Here is a 22986-nt window from a genome sequence, read left to right as displayed (position 1 = left end):
TTTTACCTGGAACAGGTCATCTATGACCACCGACAGGTTGGTCAACCTGTGAAGAATGGCGATGCACTCAAAGTGACTTGCCTCAATTTTGGACGACAGTGTTTCAAATGTCTTTATTTCAAGCGGCCCAAGAATATTTTCTTAATTTACTTTTAGCCTTCTTATGGTATACTTTTATTTGTAACTCTAAAAATAAACAAATAAATTAGCATGATTTAAGAAGCTTTTTTTACTAAAGGAAATAATAATAGCTGGAAATAAAAAATAATTCCCCCTTCATTAGTATAATGTGATATGGTAAGTACATTTATAATGTTAATGTATAAAGTTCAATCCATAATACATATTTTGTTTATATCGATTTAAAGTAAATAAATGGATTATTCATGCCTACCCTTTACTTAAGGGTAAAAGAAACTGTAATTGAAATTTTTAGCAATAGGGGGGGGGGGGTTACCCCACCCCCTATCTAAAATCCTGATACCGCCATTGTACAGTTGTAAATCAGGAATTGTCATTTTTTTCATGAAGGGTCACTTTAAATTACGCTTAAACAGTCTCTTTAATTTTATTTTTTACCAAACCAAACCATACAGTGTACATGGAACAAGATCAAATACAACTGACTCAAGTTTTCTAAAGTAGAACCATCACATTTTCCACTAAGAAAGATAATACATTGGTAATTATTTTTAGAAAACTACAGAGGGTGCACCTTGCAATAAATCAACTGATTTTAACTGAGAAAACATACGCGTCTTGTGTTACAATTTCTCAGTTTTGTGTAGACAACATCCTTTTTAACAATTTGTTTAAATCAGTGAAAATCTTTAAAGGAACTTAGCTTTAGCCACAAACTCTGATTTTCAAATCGCTATATCTTTGCAACCTGATGGTGTTAACCTTTGATATTTCAAACTATTATCATTTGATCTAAAATAATTCATAGTTTGAAATATTTAGGGTCTCTGACATTGAAATGTAAAGATATAGGGATTAAAAAATCAGAGTTTGTGACAAAAAATCAATTCCTTTACATATATTGTAAGAGTTCTTGTATCTATTCCATACATGCAAACTATAAAACTTTTAGACAATATGGTTCCTTGTCCAAGGTTTCCAGTTTTTGGTTCTCTCTTCAACATGATTCTTCTTCTTATACTTTCAACACTCATTGCAACAAAGATTAGGTTCAGTTTAAAAGCAGTGATTATCCTAAAACAGTGGCATAAAATGTCGTGACGGATTGTGTCACTCATAACTGATTATTTCTAAAACTGCTTTTGGGATCAAAGAAATTGAAAGAAATGGAGTCTTAGCCACATGCTCTAATTTTTCTAATCCAACCCAATGTCGTAGACCTTTGATATTTTAAACTATGAATTCTGTGTAATCAAATATTCTTTAGGCTTCAAAGATCGATGGTTTACAGTTTTCACCATCACGTTACAAAGAAATATCTATTAAAAAATTGGAGATTGTGGCAAAGATTTAGCTCTTTTAAATAATGAATAACGAGAAGTAGTTGAACTAGAACTGAAACTTTTATTAACAATCGTCTTAGATTTCTCAAGGTGTAGACAGAGGTTATAGAATGGTTTTTGAGTACGTTAGGTATGCTGGCTGAATTGTGACACTAAAAGAAGATGTATAATGTACATGTAAACCGTGAAAAAATGCGACATTTGATCCTGAGTAATAGCTGTCCAGATTGACTAATAACTCTCAGGAGTCTTTTTTTCAGAAAAAGGGGCAATTCTGGAAACTTAAGATAAGATAATATTTTTGGTTAAATTGAAATACTTCAAATAGAATTTTCATTATAATTATTATGTTATTCTTAGTATTCTTATATTATATTATTCTTAGTATTTTTATATTATGTTATTCTTAGTATTTTTATATTATGTTATTCTTAGTGTCTGTGCAGAGTATGGGAAGCCTCAAGGTTAGATAAATATGAAAATAGTTTATCAGTATTTTACTATCTAACTCAATTTGGTAAAGATATTAACTAAAGGGACATGTTTAACGGCGCTTCTGTGAAAAAACATTTGGCACGTTGCCTATCAAAACCTACACTATACGAGCAAACTTTACTTCTAGCCCTAGGGCTACCAACTTTTTATTGTTTGTTAAATGATTTAGAAGGAATCTCTAATAGTTGTACATTCTGTTCAGCTATTAAACGACATTGATATTCCCGTAGATAAATAAATAAACATAGATACAGGGTGTCCCACGAAACATGACAATAGCAAGACGACTTGAAAGTCGTCTTTGATATTTGAATTTATTTGTGACATTTAGTCTTCTATCTACTTTAATATGTATGATTCTTGAAACAATTATCACATAATTCTCCTAGCCCTGGCACTTCCAAAAAGTGGTCTGCGTTTTTTGTGCTTTCAATATTACCGGAGATATAAAGAGTTTGGTTCAGATTTCAATTTTGTTAAATAAAAGCAAAATTGTCAAAATCTGAACGAAATTGTTCATATCTCGGGCAATATTGAAAGCACAAAAAATGCAGACCACATTTAGGAAATTGCAGGACCAGGGGAATTTTGTGATTATTATCTCTAGAAATTCACTTCTAAAATTAGGTTTACAAGTAAATGCAGCAAATTTTATAAAAAATCAAGACGATATTCAAGTCGTCTTGCATACTGTCATGTTTCGTGGGACACCCTGTAGCTTATGTACGCAAAACCACCAAGAATTGTACAGGCCGCGAACTCATACTTCTAGGGATCAAAGTGTACTTCAATGATAATTGGGGTGGTTTGGTGTTTTAATAGAGTGTAAAATAACTCCGGGAATGGAACTATTTGAACAACAATATTTCACTGAGCAAATATATCATATTGACGAGAACTGAAGAAGGACATGAGAAGGACTAAACTAACTTAAATTTCTCTCTACAGAGCTCATGTACACCACAAGTACTCAAAGACATAAGAACAGCTAATTTTTACAACCGACCTAGTTAATCTATATAATAGGAATATCTTTAAAACATCTCTGTACATTATATCTTTCAAGATGTAAATTGTCGTCTTATGCGCAATCTATCTTTATCATATGGATATTCCAATATTTTCTTTTATCTCTTATTCGTAACAAACACACCTTTTCATTGAAGAATTGTTTAATAAATAATATAAACATTACAAACAAAATTTCTTACCAAAATATTTGTTGAACATCATTCAAAAGTTTAATGAAAATAGGAACAGACTAGGTAAGATCTAATTAATTTTGGGCGGATTTGCTTTTTTGGCAAGATTTAGAAACGCGGAATACTATCTCTGAATTGTGAAATATAAATTTTGTTCTTGAATGATTTGAATCATTTAAGAGTTGGCATTTAATATGCTTAAATCAAGCCTTTTTAGAAGCTTAAGTAATAGGTTATACTAACTGAATTTTAAAGAAAAATCCAGTAATTAATTTAACTTCAGCCTCCTATTTTATTCCAAGTAAATAGGAAATTCATTGATCTATACCTTACTGACACTCTAGTTTCACCTGTCCATTAGGATTTTTATCCAATAAAACACAAGCGCGATTTTTTTACCAATAGCGATAGTGTGCTATCTATCTATCTTCAGCGGTAAATGGCGCCAGTGAATTTATCTATCTATCTTCTTGTATCTAACTATCTTTCTTGCTATCGCTGCAGTAAACATGATTTCGGGACCCAAAAATGACGGTGAAGTCGTCTTTCGTTAGCAGCCACAAACTACAGATTTAATATTTTGATGGATGATTTTGCGTATTCAGAATTATATAAATACTAGTCTTAATTGTGAATATGCTCTCTTTGTGTACATTAACATTATTTTTATCCAACAAAAGATATTTTTTGGTTAATTTTTTTCTCATTTGATTTAAACTATTCTTGTGTCATTTGAATTTTTGTCCAGCGAAATATTTGATATGATGATTGTTTTATCATTAAATATAAAAGTTTAACTTGAATGGGTCCGTTCTAATATAGATTTTGGCCCCACCCCTCCTTTGAATTGTGTACATGACCACTTATCTTTCAGCCAACATATATATATTCATTATTTACTAGTTTAAGATTAGGTTAGCTTAAGACAATTACTCGGCCGAGCGCTGCGGCTGTGACAGACTAGGGGGGCCGAGCGCTGCGGCTAGGACAGGCTTATGGTCCGAGCGCCGCGGTTAGGACAAGCTAGGGGGCCGGGCGCTGCGGTCACATGATCAATTATATCCATGTATTACATATGAGATCCAGGGTACAGAATTTATAGGAGGGGGGGGGGGGGCCCAAAAATCGTATATTAGAAAATTATCAAATTGCATATCTAACAGTACAAAGATTAAGCAATGTGAACTGCATGTAGTGACGTTGTTCTCAGTAGTAAGAATGCACAATAGTTCAGACTACCAATAGTTCAAAAATCAAACGGCAGTATAGTTCAAATGAACATTAACTACAGCCACACATGCCCATCATTCATTTAATTAGCGATAAATATCACGAAAATTATAACATCATTTCAATTCGGCCGAAACAACATGTTTATATAATAAACAAACAAGTTGCGGCATTCTCTCAAACTTTTGCATTTAACCGAGGGCCCCGAAAACAAACAAAAAATCTAAATTTTTATAAATAAAAAAATAATTAACACTAAACTATAAAACAACGATGAAAATGTAGGAACATACAAATTTTTTTTTAACAAATGATTATCTAATTAGGTTTCAATGTGTCTTCAGTGCTATCTATCGATCATCATTCTATCTATCTATCTTTAAAAAAATCCACCAATAGGAGAAAAATAAAGAAATTTAGCGGCGATATCAAATGGACTGAATTACTACTAATCATACTAGGGTGCTGAGCAGTGTTTAGATGAATAAATTACTTATTTTTTGTTTCAATGACAACAGATATTTAAACAAACTGAGGCCAAATTTAATGACTTTAAGCCGCATCTAAAATCCCCCAAAACCGGTTTCAATTGAGCGCCGGCTTAATCTTGAAAAATTTAATACAAATTTAAGTGGAACCAACAAAATTTGAGCCGCGGCTTAAATTGAAACCGCGGCTCAAATTCTTTAAATTCGGCCTCTGATTATTTATAGATTAATCTAATTCCTTACTTCTCCTTCATGTCATCTATTATAAACCATAGAGTAGATACATTTACTGCGCACTTTAGTGGGAAAATGGTAACGCAGTTATTACCTTTTTAAAAAATAAGCTTTAAAAACAAGTTTTATTGAAAATGCGGTGGTGACCATAAAATAATGGAATTATTTATCCTTTTTATTTAATTAAGAATTATTATACAGTTTAACACAGAAATATGGATTTATGATAATATGATAATTTATAAAATGTCGTCTTGACCATTTTTCAATTGGTTTTAGATTTATACTATTTTATACCTAAATATCAATAAAAATAAATAAATAGTAATAAAATATGCAGGGACAGTTTTAAAGAGTCCCATATAATTATTAAATTAAAAACTAAATATCTGCAGGATTCCATTATCAGTAGGTTAAGTAAACGATATTTTCTAAATTCTTATGATATTTCCGAAGTTCCGGGTTGAATTGTTTGTTTAAAATATTTAGAACACATTACAAGAACTGACTCGGTTCAAATTACAAAACACTTGGTTATCATTTTGTAATATAAAAAGACAATCTCAATAATTCTATTGCTTTTTATTACCTCTGTATATGCTGTGAAAATGTTTATAATTTTTTGTTTCTAGAACAGATAAAAGAAGAAAGTACAACTAGTTGTTGTCCTAAGGATTCCTGGGGTAAACTGGAGGTGAAGGGATACGAACCCAAGGTATCCCAGGCTAACATTCTCCTCGCACAAATTATTTGTTTTTCTTCCATAAAGTCCAGTTCTCGAGTAGTCCATGCAATAAACATGAAACGCAGCAATCATTGTGCAAAATAAACAGATACATTTCGCTCAACATGTAACTTTTTAAACTACTGGTAAAAATGCAAAAATATATTGAGATTACTTAATTGTCGTCTTCCTAGTCCAAAGTTTTATTGGGCTTACTGTATTAGCGTGCCAAGTAAACAGACAAAAAGACAAAATACAGATAAATAAACAAGTTCAGTAAAAAGCAGAAAACTGGGGAATGAATGCTGTACGTTGAACAAAATGTCATGCACCAAAGGAGTTTGTGCATTGCAATTATTTCATAATGATTAAGCAAAAAAAGAAAACAACAAGAATTTTCTAATTCTAACTTTTCATTTAACAAGAAATTTTTGCTCAATGAATTAAATATTTATTGATTCTACAGTGGTCGGCGATCGATTATATTAATATAATGAAGAAGATATTTTATTAATAATGTTTTGATCCTTTACAAGTAAAAAGCATTTTTTAAATTTCAATTTACAAGAAAACAAAGATAAGCTATTTATTGACAACTTCATATTGTTTAAATGTTTAAGTGTTTCTGCTATAGGGTTGCCCTCAAAGGATGAGACTGTAAAGACGACCCAAAACGCTTAAAATATGACAATTTAAAGCTTGGCGGTTTCTGCCTTCAATTTAGTATTTAAATGGTGTGCTAAATGATTAAGCATATAAATAAGCAAGTTTGGTCTGCAAGGAACCCTGAACGTAAGAAATTGGACTAAAAAATTCCGTACAATCGTCTCTGAAGTTTCATCCTTTGTGGGTAACCCTGTAGATAAAAGCTTGGTAGAAATCAAAATTGAAAATTAAAGTCGTCTTCATTGTATTAATATTAACGACAAAGACGATCACCTTTCTTGCTGGTTTTAAATTAACACATTCGCTGTCATTTTTAAAGTTTATAAAACACGAAAATATTATTTTTATGATTAGGGTGTAATAGAGAAGGTAGGAGACCTGGAAATGTACAGGGCAGGGGAGGGGGAGAAGTGCATCATCTGGAATTATGATATCTTTGGAATCAATAGCGGTAGAAATAAGTAGGTTCCATCTGAAAAATAATCTAGAGGAAAACGCTTTGTTTCTATCTTTTTTTAATCTGCAGAATTATCAAATCTTTATTCGATTTCCCGCATGGTAATTGTAGTCAGGGCCGGGGTTTGAAGAGAGCTTTGATCAGGGGAGAAATAACTGAAATAAGAAAATCAAGCTTTGATCCTCAAATTAAAAGTGACAAAGTGGATATCGAGATCAAGTTTTCAGGATTATAAGTATCCAACCCAAATGTTTCCAGCTTTGAATAATTAACAAATTGGAAGCGAGTCCCTGAAACAAGCAGTTATCCGTGTCTGATGAAGCCCTATCTACGGATTAAATTTTTTCTCGGGTATCTCCGCGTACCCCTTAGAGACTAGTGATGACTAGATTAAAGGATTTTTTAAGCACTTATCCCTCAAACAAAAAAGTCGTCACTGCAAATTTCAAGATGAAGTGTTATCGATTATAAATTGGTGCTAAAGAATTGAGTTTTTGTCACAAACTCAAATTTTCTAATGCTTATATCTTGCCAACCTAATGGCGTAAACCTTTTATATTTCAAACTTAGATCACTTGAACTAACACAATTCATAGTTTAAAATATCTAAGGTCTACGACATTAGGTTGCACAGTTAAAAGGATTAAAAAATCAGTGTTTGTGGCAAAGACTCAATTCCTTTGTACAGAAGTTTTGACCTCTGGTCATTTTTAAAATTTTACATTTTTAGACAGACTGTTGATCTGTTTTCTGAGTCTGGATATATGGTTATCATGCCAGACTACTTCAGGTATAATTTTCAGGTTTTTATATTTTTTATTTTTGGTTCTGTAAAAAGAGGTGTTTTAAATATCTGAGAATATCTGTATATATAAAGTAGTGATCTATATTTTTCTGTATTGGTGTCTGTCTGATTAAAACTTTTGAACCTCATGACTGATTTGTCTCAAATTAAATTTTGGAACTCGATAGAACCACGGGAATGTTCTCAGTTTGGTTTATTTACAAGCTAGTTGTTCTTAGTTTGTTCTTAGTTTGGTTTAAGAATACTAAGTTTAGTTTGTTTACTTTAATAGTAAACTGTAAAAGTTTAGTTTTCATGCAAAGCTTGGCTACTAAGCTAGTTGTTAAATAAAGGAATATGTAAAAATTTTGCTCAGAGAAAAACATTTTTTTTAAAACTTAATTCATGCATTATTTAACATCAACATTAAGTACGAAAGTTTTAAACTGTAATATGCATTTTGATTTTTGACTAATTAAGCTGGTAAATAATATTCAGGAATGGAGATTTCCGATCCCCTGAAGATGCTGATGTTGATAAGTTTATCAAGGAAAAAACAAATTGGAAGAATTTGGAGAAAGATTGGAAAGAAAAAATACTTCCGTATGCAGAGTCTCATGGAGCTAAGAGGTAGTTTTTTCGACAAATTAAATTTCCCCAAAAAAGAGGTCGTGATAATTATCGAAATCTGATTTTTTTTAGGATTTGATTTGAATGCTTATTCTAAAATTCGTCGTCAAAAGACTTATTTTTTTTTAACTTCATGGTTACCAGCAAATAATTAGACTGCAAAGACGACCTTAAACTTAAAAATATGATGATTCCAATGTTGCAATAAGTCTTTTGCCTTAAAATTATTCATTTAATGGTTTTAATATTAAGTTTCCAAAGAACAAAACAAGTTAACAGTTGGAGGGAATCATGAATGTAAGGAAACTGCTAGTATATATTCGGTGCAGTCGTTTCTAAAGTTTCATCCATTTTGTACATTCTTTCTAGAGATATCCTTGATTTACAAATCATTTTAATGATTATAGGTTTGCTTCATTAGGAACATGTTGGGGATCCTACGTTGTCATTAGAATGAGGTGAGTCTAAGAATAATAAACAGACTTTAAAATCGATATGTACTTAAAATCATGGCACTTCACCAAATAAACCGCAATCCTGCGAATTGTATATCTCCTGCCACTTTATTGTGCAATAAATATTACTTACTTACTTACTTAAATATTCGATCCTTTTTACCCAATTTATTTATTTATTTATTTATTTACCCAATTTTTATCATTATCATAAGTAAATTTTATTGTCAAGTGCTGATCCTAAATTTTGTTCTGGAGTTTCCTGGCATCCCAGTCATACACCAATGACCGATACACTTGGTGAGTTCTATAATTTCATAAAAAGTTTCAAAATTCAGGAATCTTTTTTTGTCAAGAATGCATAATAGGAAGTTTGAATCACATTATTATTTTTCAAGATCTTCAATTTTCTAAAACAATTTGGGGAGCTGAAAGGCTGTCTTAGTAATTTAAAACAAAAACTTAATTGATTACAGTTAAAAGGATAAGTTTCTATTTCAATGGAGTAAGAAAGCTATAGCTCACAAAATGTTTAAATTTATTACTTTTATTGGTGAATATATGAAAAGCATGATATGTTTTTCCTACGATCAGCAACTGCACATGTCTAAGATGGACACATTGTTGGTCATAGATGAATCCTAGCTTTTTTCTTAACATATTTATAGTTGTGCTTTCACCTCCAAGCCAGCCCTCTGAGCCTCTAAACGATAAATGCTTTTTAAACCGGTTTACAATCTATTAACTAATGTTTCCCTTAACTTCTACCAACCTAGAGTGCTTACTTACACTAATCTTTTACTTTTGTATAGGCCGTGAACTACACCGAGAGCGTATTGCATATTTAATAATTATTTGATATAGGCCACAATCTCCTTAGTTCTGTCATATATTAGTAAACAGTTGTATAGTGTACCATCCAATCCAGCTAATTAGCCTGGCAGGCAGACAGCTACTAACCCCCCTGCTTTTACCCTGTACTATGATGTCCCAAGGGGAGGATGTCAAGGAGCTGATGAAGGCTGTTCAGTGTCCCCAGCTAATTATGCCCGCAGGACCAGATTCGCCAGCAGATCAGAAAGGAGGAGAGAATGTCAAGGTAGGAATTTTCCATTAAAAGCTATTTAGGACAATTATAATAAAATTGAATAAAAAGACGACCTTCAGAACACACACTTTGTTACTGTCCGCTGAACAGTTTCTTTAAAGCAAAATACGACTTTTAGACTTCATACCGGGGTTTATGTACGAGTGTTCCACTTTAGTCTATTAAACATTTTGAAAAACTTTGGCAATTTTTTTAGTTTCATTAAGGTAAGATTTCTTAAAAATATCATTTATTTAATTTTGTATTCCATTTTGAATATGTTAATATCAGAATCCTTTAAAATATTTTTGGATTATAGATAAATACCATTATTTCAAATATGATGCTTTTATAAATTTTATTGTAAGACGTACATAATTGCAATATTAAAATTTTGAAAATAGTTTTTTAAATGAAATTTGCCCTTGAAGTTCCCATAACGTTGATCTTCAAACTTTGTGCTAATCAATTTCAATTCTTCAGGTTTTTACACAACCACGGTTTGGAATTTTCGCCCCCTGAAAAAAAACTATATCTCTTGTTCAGATCCTAGAAGAGGGAGCTGGCGTTGAAGTTATTGAGTTCCCAGATATGCAGCATGGATGGACAGTCAGGGGGGATATGTCTGATCCTAAAGTGAAGAGGTAAATATAGTTTCTTGACGAACTCGTAAATATTTACTTATAATAGATATCAAATAGTTTGGTCTAATGGACTCAATCTTATAGAAATTTATTAAAATATGCGTTTCGCGACCAAATCCGGCCGCTTAAAATATCCTTAAGTATTAACCTAGTCCTTATCTGTTATGGGGTCTGATTGGAACCAGCCTCAGACTTCTTGGATTAAAACTTTTAGAATCTCTCCTCTACAGTAACGGTGCTCTAGTTAGCGCCAAACGGGTTCAAACTGTAAAAAATACAATATGCAGAAAAAGGATAATATATACGAGAGTTGTTTCAAGGATAAAATTATTTAAAGCTCATGATAAATACAAAAACTGTGATAATCTTCAGCATAGTAAAACTTAGTTTAATGTAAACAATCCAAGGATACAAAAGCTCATTTATCAAGTAAAAGAATATAGTAAGCCTAATAAATATCTTAATTTGTGCCATAAACAGATCACAATCAAAATAACAAGTAAAACTGACGAGAATTGACAAACACAGTATAAAGTTAAGGTAAAGTTTACAAATCAAAACTGGTTACGGTGCTGCAGTACAGACTGGTTTCCCCCCCCCCCCCTCAATTTTAGGGGTTTCACATCTTCTGTGTGGAGAGCTTAGGGGTTAGGGAATTCAGAACGTGACGATTTTGTCCCCCAACCCACCCATGGGAGCGGAAAGATCAGCTTCATCTCCTTGTAGAATGTAGAACTCCAAGATCAGATTGCATGAGCTAAAATATCACATCAGAACAGCTCAAAAGTTGCCGTCTCTTAAAAAAAAAACAGGGTTCAAGATCATGAGAATAGATGTTAATTGTTTACCAGAGAAAATCACTTAATATCACATTCACAACACTCATCAAGAGTTCTCCTAACCATTAACCATTAACAAGCTTTAAATCCCTATTAGAGCTGAACCCTTAACAGGCTCAACATCGCCAGGGAAGCTCAATATCTTCCAACTCCTGAGAAATCTCGAACCTGAAATCCAGCTCCTCAGTTTTAATTTAAACAATTCAAGGATACAGAGGCGCAACTAGCACTTTTGCTAGGGGGGGGGGACAAAATATTATTTTGTGATGGTCTGGGGTAATTTAAAAAAAAATAAAAGTGCTTTTTTAAGGGTTTGATGTTGAAAAAAAGGAAATTTTCAGTGGTTGCATGCAGATTTGGCTGTGTTCAATTCAAATCGTTTTTTTTCTTGTGTTTTTTAAAATTTTATATACTTTCAACAACTATAAAATTAACGATATGGGTCAATCTATTCTTTTCATGTTTGCGTGGAGCGCCAAAGAAAAGTACCTTGTTTAATTACAGATATAATTACAAGAAATCATTTATATATTCTAAAAAACATCAAAATACATATATAATTTTAATCATACACATTGAAAAGGGACAGATAATATTAAGTTTTCTCCCGAAGTTTTTGAATTTATAAATGATTATTCTAGTGATCTAACCAACGAGGGAGGGGGTGCAGATCTGCACCATGATCCCCGCAAAAATTACCTCCGAACCTCAGGATTTTCAGAATTACCTCCAGGCCCCCCAAAACCGGTCTTCCAGCCTCAGTGACGTCACCAAGCCTCCCGCCATTCTGTCTCCACACCCCGCATTTTGGTCTCTGCTTGTTGTTTTTATTTTTTGTTTAAATTTATTGGCTTAACCAAACAAATATCAATACATCTCTTCATAGTAGACTCCGTAATAGTTTAAAGAATCGTCTAATCAACAAATTTGACATGTTAATTCATTCAATTGTTCTGGAGTTGTTTTTCTGTAAAAGTTTACATTAAGATGGAATGAGAAAAAGACGACCTTTATAAACAACTTATCTAATATTTTGAAGGCATCATGATTTAAAGATTTTATTAACTCTCGATTCCTTAGCATTACATTTGATCATAAAAATGCAAATTAATGAGGATCTGTCCTATAATATACGAGTTTTTGCGCACCCCCTCCCCCCCTCCACCTCTGTATATCAATTTTTTCAGTCAAATAAATGAATTCTCTCGCTAAAAGAAAAACTATTTAGAATTAAATTTAACTTATTAAAACAACAAAATATGACACGAAGCTGCCCTAACCTGTTAGTATAGCATTTAATAGATATTTAGATTATTTTAATTCTTTGTTTCAATTTTTAAAAAGATAGTTCTTCAATATTTTCTAAAGCATACGATAAAATCACAAATACAAGGATTTCACAAAACTACCTTGTTTTGTAAATTGCCGCTGATATTGTTTGATTCATATATGAGACCCCTCTAAAATAATATAAAATTATTCTATCTTTATACAAAACTGCAATAGTTCTTCACAATTTAAGGAATTTGTGAAATTTAGAAAAACAAAATACAAGCCTTTAATCTCAATTAAAATTCACTTTTTAATACAAAATGTTAATTTATCATTCTGAACTATTTCATCATGTTGGGAATTTTTAATAAAGGTTCTTGGTGGAAATAAAAGCCAAATATTTTTTTATTGGAGCCAAAATGCGGGGCGTGGAGACAGAATGGCGGGAGGCTTGGTGACGTTACTGAGGCTGGGAGACCAGTTTTGCGGGGCCTGGAGGTAATTCTGCAAATCCTGAAGCTCGGAGGTCGTTTTTGCGGGGATCATGGCGCTTCTGTACCCCCTCCCTCAATCAACATTCATAATCTTATTTCATTTTTGATTTCATAGAAGTTCTTTCAAAGTAGAGAAACTGGTTACAGTTATCAAATATGATAATCAGTTAGAAGTTTGCCAGGTTCAGTCTCAGAATGTTTTCTAGAATTGGAACTGAGTTTTTACCACAAACTCAAATATTCTAATCCCTAAATCTTTGCACCGAGTACAGTAGCGTAAACCTTTGATATTTCAAACTTAGAATATTTTACCAAAATAATTCAAAGTTTCAATACAGTTCGGAACTTTTTTTAATAGGAGAATACAATATCTACAATAACTCTTTGGGTTTTATCATTCCTGACTCCTGAGATAATGATATTCACCAATCTTTCTTTTCATTCTGCAGGGGGGGGGGGGGCCCAGCTCTCTTGGGCAAGGGGAGGGTGCGCGCCCGGCCGCCCCGCCCAGTTGCGCCTCTACAAGGATACAAGGATATTTTATCAGATAAAAAGAATATAGTAAGCCAAATTAATACCTTAATGTGCCGTAAACAGCTAACAACATTATCAGCAATACTTTTCGTATCAAAATATCAAGTTTAATTGACGGTAAGTGTCCCCCTCCCCTTGACTTCAGGGGTTTCACATTTTTTGCGTGAAGAACTCAGGGGTGAGGGAATTCAGAGCGTGACGATTTCGTGGCGTAACAATATTGAATTTATAGCTGCGTTTTCCCTGTAAAGTATTGTGTCAGCAATAATAATCTAAACATTTATAATTTGTCCCATTGGCTATTAATCTTAAGCTAAAAACAAACAAATTCAGAAGGTGGTCTTCTGAGTGTCTAAACAAACCCTTATGAGAATATAGCTTTGAATGTTGATGTTTAATATTTATTATTATTACAGGGATGTCTTGAAGGCGATCAACGAAACATTGGAGTTTTTCAAAAAACATCTGTAATTTATGCATTTTTAATGGAACTATGGAACAAACGAGTATACAAAGTTAAAAAATGATTAAACTGGATAAAATCACTTGTTTTGGAATGAATTGACATATATGTATATATACAAGTTGAATAAAAATTTGAACGTCTTTTTATGAAAATGACACAATGCAGTGTAAGTTTGGCCTATCTTATGTTCATTGAACAACTTTATAATTAGCAGTAAGAATATAGTTGAACTACGTAGACTAAGTTGAATCACTTGTATTCACATTGAAGTTTGAACTGCTGCACATGAGAAGTGGTTCAACTAAGTAAGCGTTGTTCAACTGCTTATTAGTTAGATTCCAGGCATAGGTTTTGTCTAGTGTACTGAGAGGGGAATATAAGTAGAATGGACTAGTAAATTCTTCATTTTTGAAGAAATCGAATAGGATCGTTAATTTGAAACAAAAAGAGCGGAAAATAATTAAAAAGAAGAAACGGGTGCATTCGCGAAAAAAGTCAATTTTCTTAATTTTTATTCGTTACCTAAAATCTGACGTAGAAATAAGCATAATTTTAGTAATTTAAAACCAAAATAAATAGACTCGACATTTTCCTCCCTTAAGATTGGTAAAATTAAAAATCACCTTGTGTGTTTTTTATCAATTCATCTATTTATTTATTAGATGTAATCCAATCGGATAAAAGATGTTTTGTTAAAAACAATAACATTACATGTTGCCCCTTTTCTGTCGTTTAGTTTGTGTACGTTTTAAATCTGGTTTGTGATTACTATAATGTTTCCTATAATTATTATTCTCACAGTTGAATGCTGTGTGATCATAAATACACAATTAGAAAGCAAATTATTACTAGTTAGTTAATTTATTTTTAGAAATAAAAAGTTTAATAAAGAATTGCTTGTAACATTTATCCACCCCCCCCCCCTACCCCATTCAAACCACTCCTATCTCTTGCCTGTTGCTAAGGGTATACCTGTATTCCTGAAGGGGGGGGGGCGGGGGGCTTTGCTTGGTTCTATTGCTACATNCATTTAACAATTGAGATATCTTCTATAGTGTATTCAGTTTAGATCTTTATTGTATTCAGTTTAAATCTTTAGTGTATTCAGTTTAGATCTTTAGTGTATTCATTTTAGATCTTTAGTGTATTCAGTTTAGATCTTTAGTGTATTCAGTTTAGATCTTTATTGTGGCCAGTTTAGTTTATCTCGGGGTGTTCAGTTTAATTAGTAATTATCAAAGTGTGTTCAATTTGTTTATCAAAGTGTAGTCAGTTTAGTTCATATGTGTTTCAGTTTAGTTCGTCAAAGTGTGTTCATTTTAGATCTTAAGTGTGTTTTATTTAAATCTTTAGTGTTTTCAGTTTAAATCTTTATTGTGTCTTAGTGGATTGTTTATCAACGTGTGTACAGAGTTCTTTAGTGTGTGCAGTTTAGTTTATCTCGGATTGTTCAGTTCAGTTTTGTGTCCTGTTTAATTAGTAATTATCAAAGTGTGTTCAGTCTAATTTATAAAATGTAGTCAGTTTAATGAGCAATTAGCAAAGTGTGTTCGGTTTAGTTTATCAACGTGTATTCAGTTTAGATCTTTAGTGTACTCAGTTTAGCCAATTTAGTTCAGTTCACTTTTTTAAAGTGTCATAAATTTATTCTATCTAATTGTGTTCAGTTTAGTTTATCTAAGTGAGTTCAGATTAGTCTATAAGTGTCATGTAGTTAGTTTATTTAGGCGTGATCAGTTCAGATTCAGTTTATGTCTTAGGTGTGTTTAGCTTAGATCTTAGGTGTGTTTAGCTTAGATCTTAGCCGTGTTCAATTCAGAAATTAGGTGAATTTGTTCAGTTCAGATCTTAGGTGTGTTTAGATTTTAGGTGTGTTCAATTCATGTCTTATGTGTGTTCAGTTTAGGTCAAAGATGTGTTCAGTTCAGATTTTAGGTGTGTTCAGCTTAGATCTTCGGTGTGTTCAATTCATATCTTAGGTGTGTTCAGTTTAGATATTAGATGTGTTCAGTTGAGATTTTATGTGTGTTTAGCTTAGATCTAAGGTGTGTTCAATTTAGATCTTAGGTGTGTGTTTACTTTAGGTCTTATAATTGTTCAGTTCAGAGATCTTAGGTGTGTTTAGCTTAGATCTAAGGATACGCATTAATTACTCCCACAACTGTGAATTTTCTCTATGCAAATATCAATAGAAGCTTTGTAAATTTGCTTAATGATTAATTTGTTTTCTGATAAAATCCCAATTTAAAGCTAAGAATGGTCCAGTATGATGTTACGACTCCCTGCTTAATTAACGACATTTTTGTTTCACATAAAAGATCCAGATAAAATGGTTCCTTGTCCAAGGTTTCTAGTTATGAGTTCGCTCTTCAACATGATTCTTCTTCTTGTGCTTTCAGCACTCATTTCAACAGATATTAGGTTCAGTTTTAGTACAATAAAAAAGTTTAATTTAAACTACAGTTTAATATTTGGTTTAAGTAACAAAAGCATTAGTTTTAATTTAACGAAAAGGTTCCTGATCCTTCCTTACCGCTCAAACGGCTCAAGAATTAAGGATTACAAAAGGGCGACATTTGAATTTATTAATGTTTAAAAGTTTTGCTTTTAATTTATAAAATAAGTATTTCCAGTAAAGAGTTATTTAATAGAAAGAAATTGAAGTAATTGCAATGTTATTTCTCGATGTCTTGCATGGCAAGTTTTTAAGACTTAATATCCTTCATATTTATTTTGTGATTTAGTTTATCTACAGGGCAATAACAATTATTTTCTGAATTTGGCATTAGATGCGTTATTCCTTCAGTGTAAGATTACATATATTTGGACAATCAATTGTTGGCTTATCTTAGTTAACACTAAATATTGTTAGAATCTCCATTTCAGCAAACATGTACCTCGGGAATTTTTTTTGTAACAAAATGGATTGTATTAAGCGTGTTAGATTAAAGAAAATTTGACATTATTTATATTTAAATTTATCGGCTTCAATCTTTTTTTCATAAAAAATCCCTTAAGACATAAAATTTAATGAACTTTTCTTTTTTATCCAGTGTTTGGGCTCAGACTGGGGAACCTCAAGGTTAGAACAAATATTTAAAAATATTTCATAAAATAAATTATCTTTGTGATATTTAATGATTTTGAGCTACGTTGTTGAACTACCTATACTTCCGGTTCAACAATTCAAAGTTAGGATTTAGGAAGGATTTGAATGGGTCATTCAAAATCAATCGTAATTTCATGATATAACCCTCGGTGCAAATGCACGATTTACAACTGTACCCTTGAACCCTTTATTTTATCAGAAAATATTGTTTTAATAGGTTTTAATAGGTTTTAATAGGTTTTAATAGGTTTTAATATAGGGTTTAATAGGGTTTAATAGGTTTTAATATAGGGTTTAATAGGGTTTCATAGGTTTTAAAAGGTTTTAATAGGTTTTAATAGGTTTTAAAGTGTTAAATTCTGACAATTACTATATGTTTTCCTGTAGAAGAAACCTGCAGTAAATAATCACTTTTCAAAGTTGTAAACATTGGTTTTAAATTCATGCTTAACTAGACAAAGTTTTAAGGGTATTGCTGTGAATTGTGCATCTTTGCACGGAGGAACACTTAATATTACGCTGACAATTCATTTAACAATTGAGATAATTGACCGGTCTAGTGAGATATATTTACCAAATACTAATACACCAAACTTAAAATGGAAAACTTTTGAATGATTATTAAGTATGGCAATCTTAGGATTACAGCAAAATTTTAGAAAACAATTTTTATTCAAAGCGTCCCCATAAGATGGTAAAATGAGACATGACTAAAACAGGGTCTACTGTTTAATATGAAATTATTTTCTTATAAAGATTGGAAATTATTTGATTTCATTTTATGAAAAGTTGTTTTCTAATGCCTGGATCTTAGCATGAAAATTTTAACAAAAAACCTTGTTGCGCCTCTGCTTTAACTAATTGCCAAATTTCAAAATTATTGAAAAAATGAAAAGTTTGTTTTAAGTATTCGCCAAAAAAAATGGTTTTATTCATTAAGAATATTGTTTTGTGTTTAGTAAAAGTTGAGTAAAATATATTTTATAAAAACCTTTAATCTCATAATTTAAGTTTTATATGTTAATAAAGCAAACATTTAGGGAATCTAGGATTACTTAAAAAGATAGTTTAATTAGCCAGCATTCAATAAATAATATTGTTTAATTAGCCAGCATTCAATAAATAATATTGATTGCAGATGTCTTATCACATAATGTGATGTTCTATACTTACACACTCGGCTTTCATAGATTTCATGTTTTCAAATCTTATCTTTTATACTTTATTTATTTAAAGTGGGAAGAATTAAAATCCAGTTCTAGGCCCTAACTTGATCAGCTGTTTCATGCTTAGCTTTGTTATTAGTCCTCTCTTGGCTTTGATATTATAAATCAAAAATATGAGCTAATCGGAAACCATTTCGTTTTTCGTTTATACAGTGTTACCCACTTATAATATAACATACTGAAGATTTTATTTGGGTTTCTGTCTTATAAATTTGCGAAGGAAATAAGATTTGCACGTAATGGGACCATGCCTGTAAGATTTACGATTGAAACAAATTCTGTTCAGTCGTTCCTGCACTGCAGTCTCATCCTTGTACAGATTCAAATCTTTCATGCTTTTCTTTAAAAATTCATGATGATTTGTAAATAAAAAGTGTAGATATCTATTAAATAGGTTATTAATCATATCTAATTGAACTGTAACTTTGCGGTAAGGTTCAATAACAATAGTAACACTCGAAGGAAAAAACCTTGAAGCACATGTTTAAAGGGGACGTGTGATTGCAAGTGACTCTCCAGTCTCCAATTATAGAGTGCAGGCATGTCCTTTTCACAATGGTACGCTTAAAAGCTTCGTCTTGTCAAGAATGCACGCAATATCAATCATCTTCACCTTAAACATTGATTTATTTCAATTGTGGTTTTATGTAAAGTGAATTTAGTGAGTTGCTCTATTTCTGCTTCAGAACCAATACGGAGGAAATTTTCAGAAATAAACACTTTACAAGTATGGTAAAACGACAATATCTTCCACATTATTGATTAGATATATATGTTTAAAGAGTCGGTACCATTGTGAATATTGCATGTCACTTTTTTAAGATAAAGAGTCAGTTGTAATTCGAAGACAGTCCCTTTAAACCCTGATTTTTAAATGAATTCTCTGAGGAATAAAGAAAATCTTCAACATTATTGATTAGATATATGTTTAAAGAGTCGGTACCATTGTGAATATTGCATGTCACTTTTTTAAAATAAAGGGTCACATGAAATTCGACGACAGTCCCTTTAAACCCTGCTTTTAAAATAAATCCTCTGAAAAGTATGTACTGTAACAATTTGTATTAGTTTCAGAGGAGGTTAAAGAAGAAACTACGATGAGTTGTTGTCCTACAGATTCATGGGGTAAACTAGAGGTTGAAGGATACGAACCTAAGGTTTCTAATCTTATTTTTAAACTAACAGATTTTAATTTTTTAAAATGTAATGAAAATGCATTTTAGTCCTGAGACCAAATTTAATAAATTCAATATGTTGTTGAACCGCGTAGACGTGGTTGAACCTCCTCTCTTTTTCTCTGTGTAAGCTGAAGAAAAGTTGATTTTATTAGTTGTACGTGGTTCAACTACATTAAATTTGGTCCTTGGACTAAAAAAAAACTTGCTACTCCGGGCAGTGCAAATGTTAATGTATTTCCCTTTTTTTGTGCAACAAACAAACAAATAGATTAAACAGACGAGCGTATACGCTTCGTATTCTATGGCTTACATCTTGGTCAAATAAGAGTCTTGGTCAAATAAGAGTAAGACTGTTAGGAATAGCCAGCAAAAGGTTTCTCATACTATTAAAAAATACTCAAAATAAATAATTTTAACTATTTTAGGGTGTAATAGAGAAGGTTGGCGACCTGGAAATGTACAGGGTTGGGGAGGGGGAGAAGTGCATCATCTGGAATTATGATATCTTTGGAATCAATAGCGGTAGAACGAAGTAGGTTGAATCTAAATGAAATATAGTTCTAAAGGATAAACATTATTTATCAGACTTCACAATTTACAATTTAATGGATCGGTCATTGAAATTGCAAGTCACCTTCCATTTATAGAGATACAATCTCGGGTTACAAACCTTTATGCAAAGCACTTTTATTCTTAGCAAAAATGGTAAACTATCAATTTTTAATGAATAAATAGTCAATATATCATTCATTCTTGATCAGATCAAGCTTTTAAAGGGTACCATTGTGAATCTGATAAGCTTCTGTTTAAAGAAAATTACAGGAAATTACGTCTTGAAGGCATTTTTAACGAAAAAGAATTTGTCGTAAACATATAAATTATATTTTTTACTGTTTCCAGACAAACCGCTGATCTGTTTGCTGAATCTGGATACATGGTTATTATTCCAGACTACTACAGGTATAATCACGTTCTTCAGGCGGTTAAATCAAAACAATGAAAACTACTTTCGATTTCAATTTTGATTTAGATGAAGCTGTTGGAAAGCATAGATATTGGATATACATAAACATTGAAATCAATAGATGTTCTCAATTAAACTTCTCTTTGATTACTCGTAAAATTTGTAACTCAAAAAACCATCAAAACGAAAAAACAGTCGTATTCTTTGTATCGCTATAATCACATACCACTGTACAGTGTACATAGATGATGAACAGTAAATATGTATGTAATGTACCTGTTCAAGGATTGGGACAAGTTGATGAATAACATATTGAATATTGTTCAGGAATGGAGATTTCCGGTCCCCATGGGATGCTGATGTGGGAGAGTTTATCAAGGAAAAATCTAATTGGGCAAGTTTAGAGAAAGATTGGAAAGAATCTATTCTGCCATATGCAGAGTCTCATGGTGCTAAAAGGTATTTCCGGCAGCAGAATAAATGTTAATTTATCTAAGATTTGTTACTTTACTAAACGTCTTTGCTGCGCTTTTTTAATGGAAAAAATGTGTCTAAAATTAAAAAATAGAGATTTGTTCATAAAATTGGAATTTAATTTTTTAAATTCTTTAAATTTCTTTTTTTATATTTATTCCAATTATTTGAGAAATCTTTATTTTAGATTTGGAACTTTAGGCACATGCTGGGGAACCTATGTTGGCATGAGATTGAGGTGAGAACAAAACTAAAATAAATAGGACTCAACAAAACTAAAATAAATAGGACTCAACTAAACTAAAATAAATAGGACTCAACTAAAGTAAAATAAATAGGACTCAACTAAAATAAATAGGACTCAACTAAACTAAAATAAATAGGACTCAACAAAACTAAAATAACTAAAATAAATAGGACTCAACAAAACTAAAATAAATAGGACTCAACTAAACTAAAATAAATAGGACTCAACTAAACTAAAATAAATAGAACTCAACTAAAATAAATAGGACTCAACTAAAATAAATAGGACTCAACTAAAATAAATAGGACTCAACTAAAATAAATAGGGGACTCAACCAAAACTAAAAATTAATGTTCCTTAATAAAAATGATGTAACTAAAACGTATAGTGTATATAAGTACACTAATTGTTTTTTTCCTTCTTTTAATCCTAAAATATATATTTTCTTCCAAGTGCTGATCCAAAAATGTGACTAAAACGTATAGTGTAAATAAGTACACTAATTGTTTTTTCTTCTTTTAATCCTAAAATATATATTTTCTTCCAAGTGCTGATCCAAAAATGTGACTAAAACGTATAGTGTAAATAAGTACACTAATTGTTTTTTCTTCTTTTAATCCTAAAATATATTTCTCTCAAGTGCTGATCCAAAAATGTGACTAAAACGTATAGTGTAAATAAGTACACTAATTGTTTTTTTCTTCTTTTAATCCTAAAATATATTTTCTTTCAAGTGCTGATCCAAAAATGTGACTAAAACGTATATTTGTTAAGTACACTAATTGTTTTTTTTCCTTCTTTTAATCCTAAAATATATATTTTCTTCCAAGTGCTGATCCAAAAATGTGACTAAAACGTATATTTGTTAAGTACACTAATTGTTTTTCCTTCTTTTAATCCTAAAATATATATTTTCTTCCAAGTGCTGATCCGAAAATGTTGGCCGGAGTTTCCTGGCATCCCAGCCATACACCAATAATCGGTAAACTAGGTAAGTTCCTTATTTTAACAGAGGCGTCACGGGTTTGGAAAGGGTTATCGACGAGGGCGTATACAGGATCGTGTTCAAGGGAATGCTTGATTTGTTTGACATTTGTTAGGGACTGAATCCTCCCTTTTTAAATCATTGCTTTCTCTTTTTCAAGGACAGTACGCCCCTGGATGTCGAATCCCCTATAGTCCAATCGCATTGATACTATTTCAAGGACAGTACGCCCCTGGATGTCGAATCCCCTATAGTCCAATCGCATTGATACTATTTCAAGGACAGTACGCCCCTGGATGTCGAATCCCCTATAGTCCAATCGCATTGATACTATTTCAAGGACAGTACGCCCCTGGATGTCGAATCCCCTATAGTCCAATCGCATTGATACTATTTCAAGGACAGTACGCCCCTGGATGTCGAATCCCCTATAGTCCAATCGCATTGATACTATTTCAAGGACAGTACGCCCCTGGATGTCGAATCCCCTATAGTCCAGTCGCATTGATACTATTTCAAGGACAGTACGCCCCTGGATGTCGAATCCCCTATAGTCCAATCGCATTGATACTATTTCAAGGACAGTACGCCCCTGGATGTCGAATCCCCTATAGTCCA

At 31.9% G+C, this 22986-nt stretch overlaps 2 protein-coding genes across 6 annotated transcripts in view; both read left to right on the top strand.

Annotated features, from left to right (window-relative positions):
* The first annotated feature begins 1073 nt into the window (after nucleotides 1-1073).
* Nucleotides 1074-14327, top strand: LOC111696811 (hydrolase tropI). Of its 2 annotated transcripts, XM_023466553.1 has the most exons (12): nucleotides 1074-1190; nucleotides 1745-1771; nucleotides 1920-1948; nucleotides 5766-5848; nucleotides 6878-6984; nucleotides 7711-7770; nucleotides 8263-8394; nucleotides 8802-8852; nucleotides 9082-9149; nucleotides 9845-9948; nucleotides 10483-10580; nucleotides 14136-14327. In XM_023466553.1, exons 1-12 carry the CDS (start codon nucleotides 1099-1101, stop codon nucleotides 14188-14190), a joined length of 906 nt encoding a protein of 301 aa, XP_023322321.1. In that variant the 5' UTR covers nucleotides 1074-1098; the 3' UTR covers nucleotides 14191-14327. The 2 variants fall into 2 exon arrangements, with proteins under 2 accessions (XP_023322321.1, XP_023322322.1); XM_023466554.1 differs by lacking the exon at nucleotides 1745-1771 and having other exon boundaries at nucleotides 1075-1190.
* Nucleotides 14328-16479: 2152 nt separating this feature from the next.
* Nucleotides 16480-22986, top strand: part of LOC111696818 (hydrolase tropI) — a 9788-nt gene continuing 3281 nt past the window's right edge. The window contains exons 1-8 of one of the 4 annotated variants that reach the window (XM_023466564.1): nucleotides 16480-16606; nucleotides 17239-17267; nucleotides 19595-19677; nucleotides 20124-20230; nucleotides 20599-20658; nucleotides 20990-21121; nucleotides 21324-21374; nucleotides 22307-22374. In XM_023466564.1, coding sequence (XP_023322332.1) covers nucleotides 16515-16606; nucleotides 17239-17267; nucleotides 19595-19677; nucleotides 20124-20230; nucleotides 20599-20658; nucleotides 20990-21121; nucleotides 21324-21374; nucleotides 22307-22374 — 622 coding nt within the window. In that variant the 5' untranslated portion in view covers nucleotides 16480-16514. Of the gene's footprint in view, nucleotides 16607-17238; nucleotides 17268-19588; nucleotides 19678-20123; nucleotides 20231-20598; nucleotides 20659-20989; nucleotides 21122-21323; nucleotides 21375-22306; nucleotides 22375-22986 lie in introns of all 4 variants that reach the window. The other 3 variants (XM_023466563.1, XM_023466566.1, XM_023466565.1) reach the window with 3 other exon arrangements.

The sequence above is a fragment of the Eurytemora carolleeae genome, unplaced genomic scaffold (genome assembly GCF_000591075.1).
Source record: "Eurytemora carolleeae unplaced genomic scaffold, Eaff_2.0 scaffold108, whole genome shotgun sequence".
Classification (NCBI taxonomy): Eukaryota; Metazoa; Arthropoda; class Copepoda; order Calanoida; family Temoridae; genus Eurytemora; species Eurytemora carolleeae.
The sequence above is the reverse complement of the archived record's forward strand: the minus strand, read 5'-3'. Positions and strand labels throughout refer to the sequence as shown.

Coding starts and splice junctions, on each gene's coding strand:
- LOC111696811 (XM_023466553.1), top strand. CDS start 1,099: ATGGTTCCTTGTCCAAGGTTTCCAGTTTTTGGTTCTCTCTTCAACATG. Junction 5,849..6,877: donor TGAAGGGATACGAACCCAAG/GTATCCCAGGCT, acceptor TTTTATGATTAG/GGTGTAATAGAGAAGGTAGG. Junction 9,949..10,482: donor AAGGAGGAGAGAATGTCAAG/GTAGGAATTTTC, acceptor TCTCTTGTTCAG/ATCCTAGAAGAGGGAGCTGG.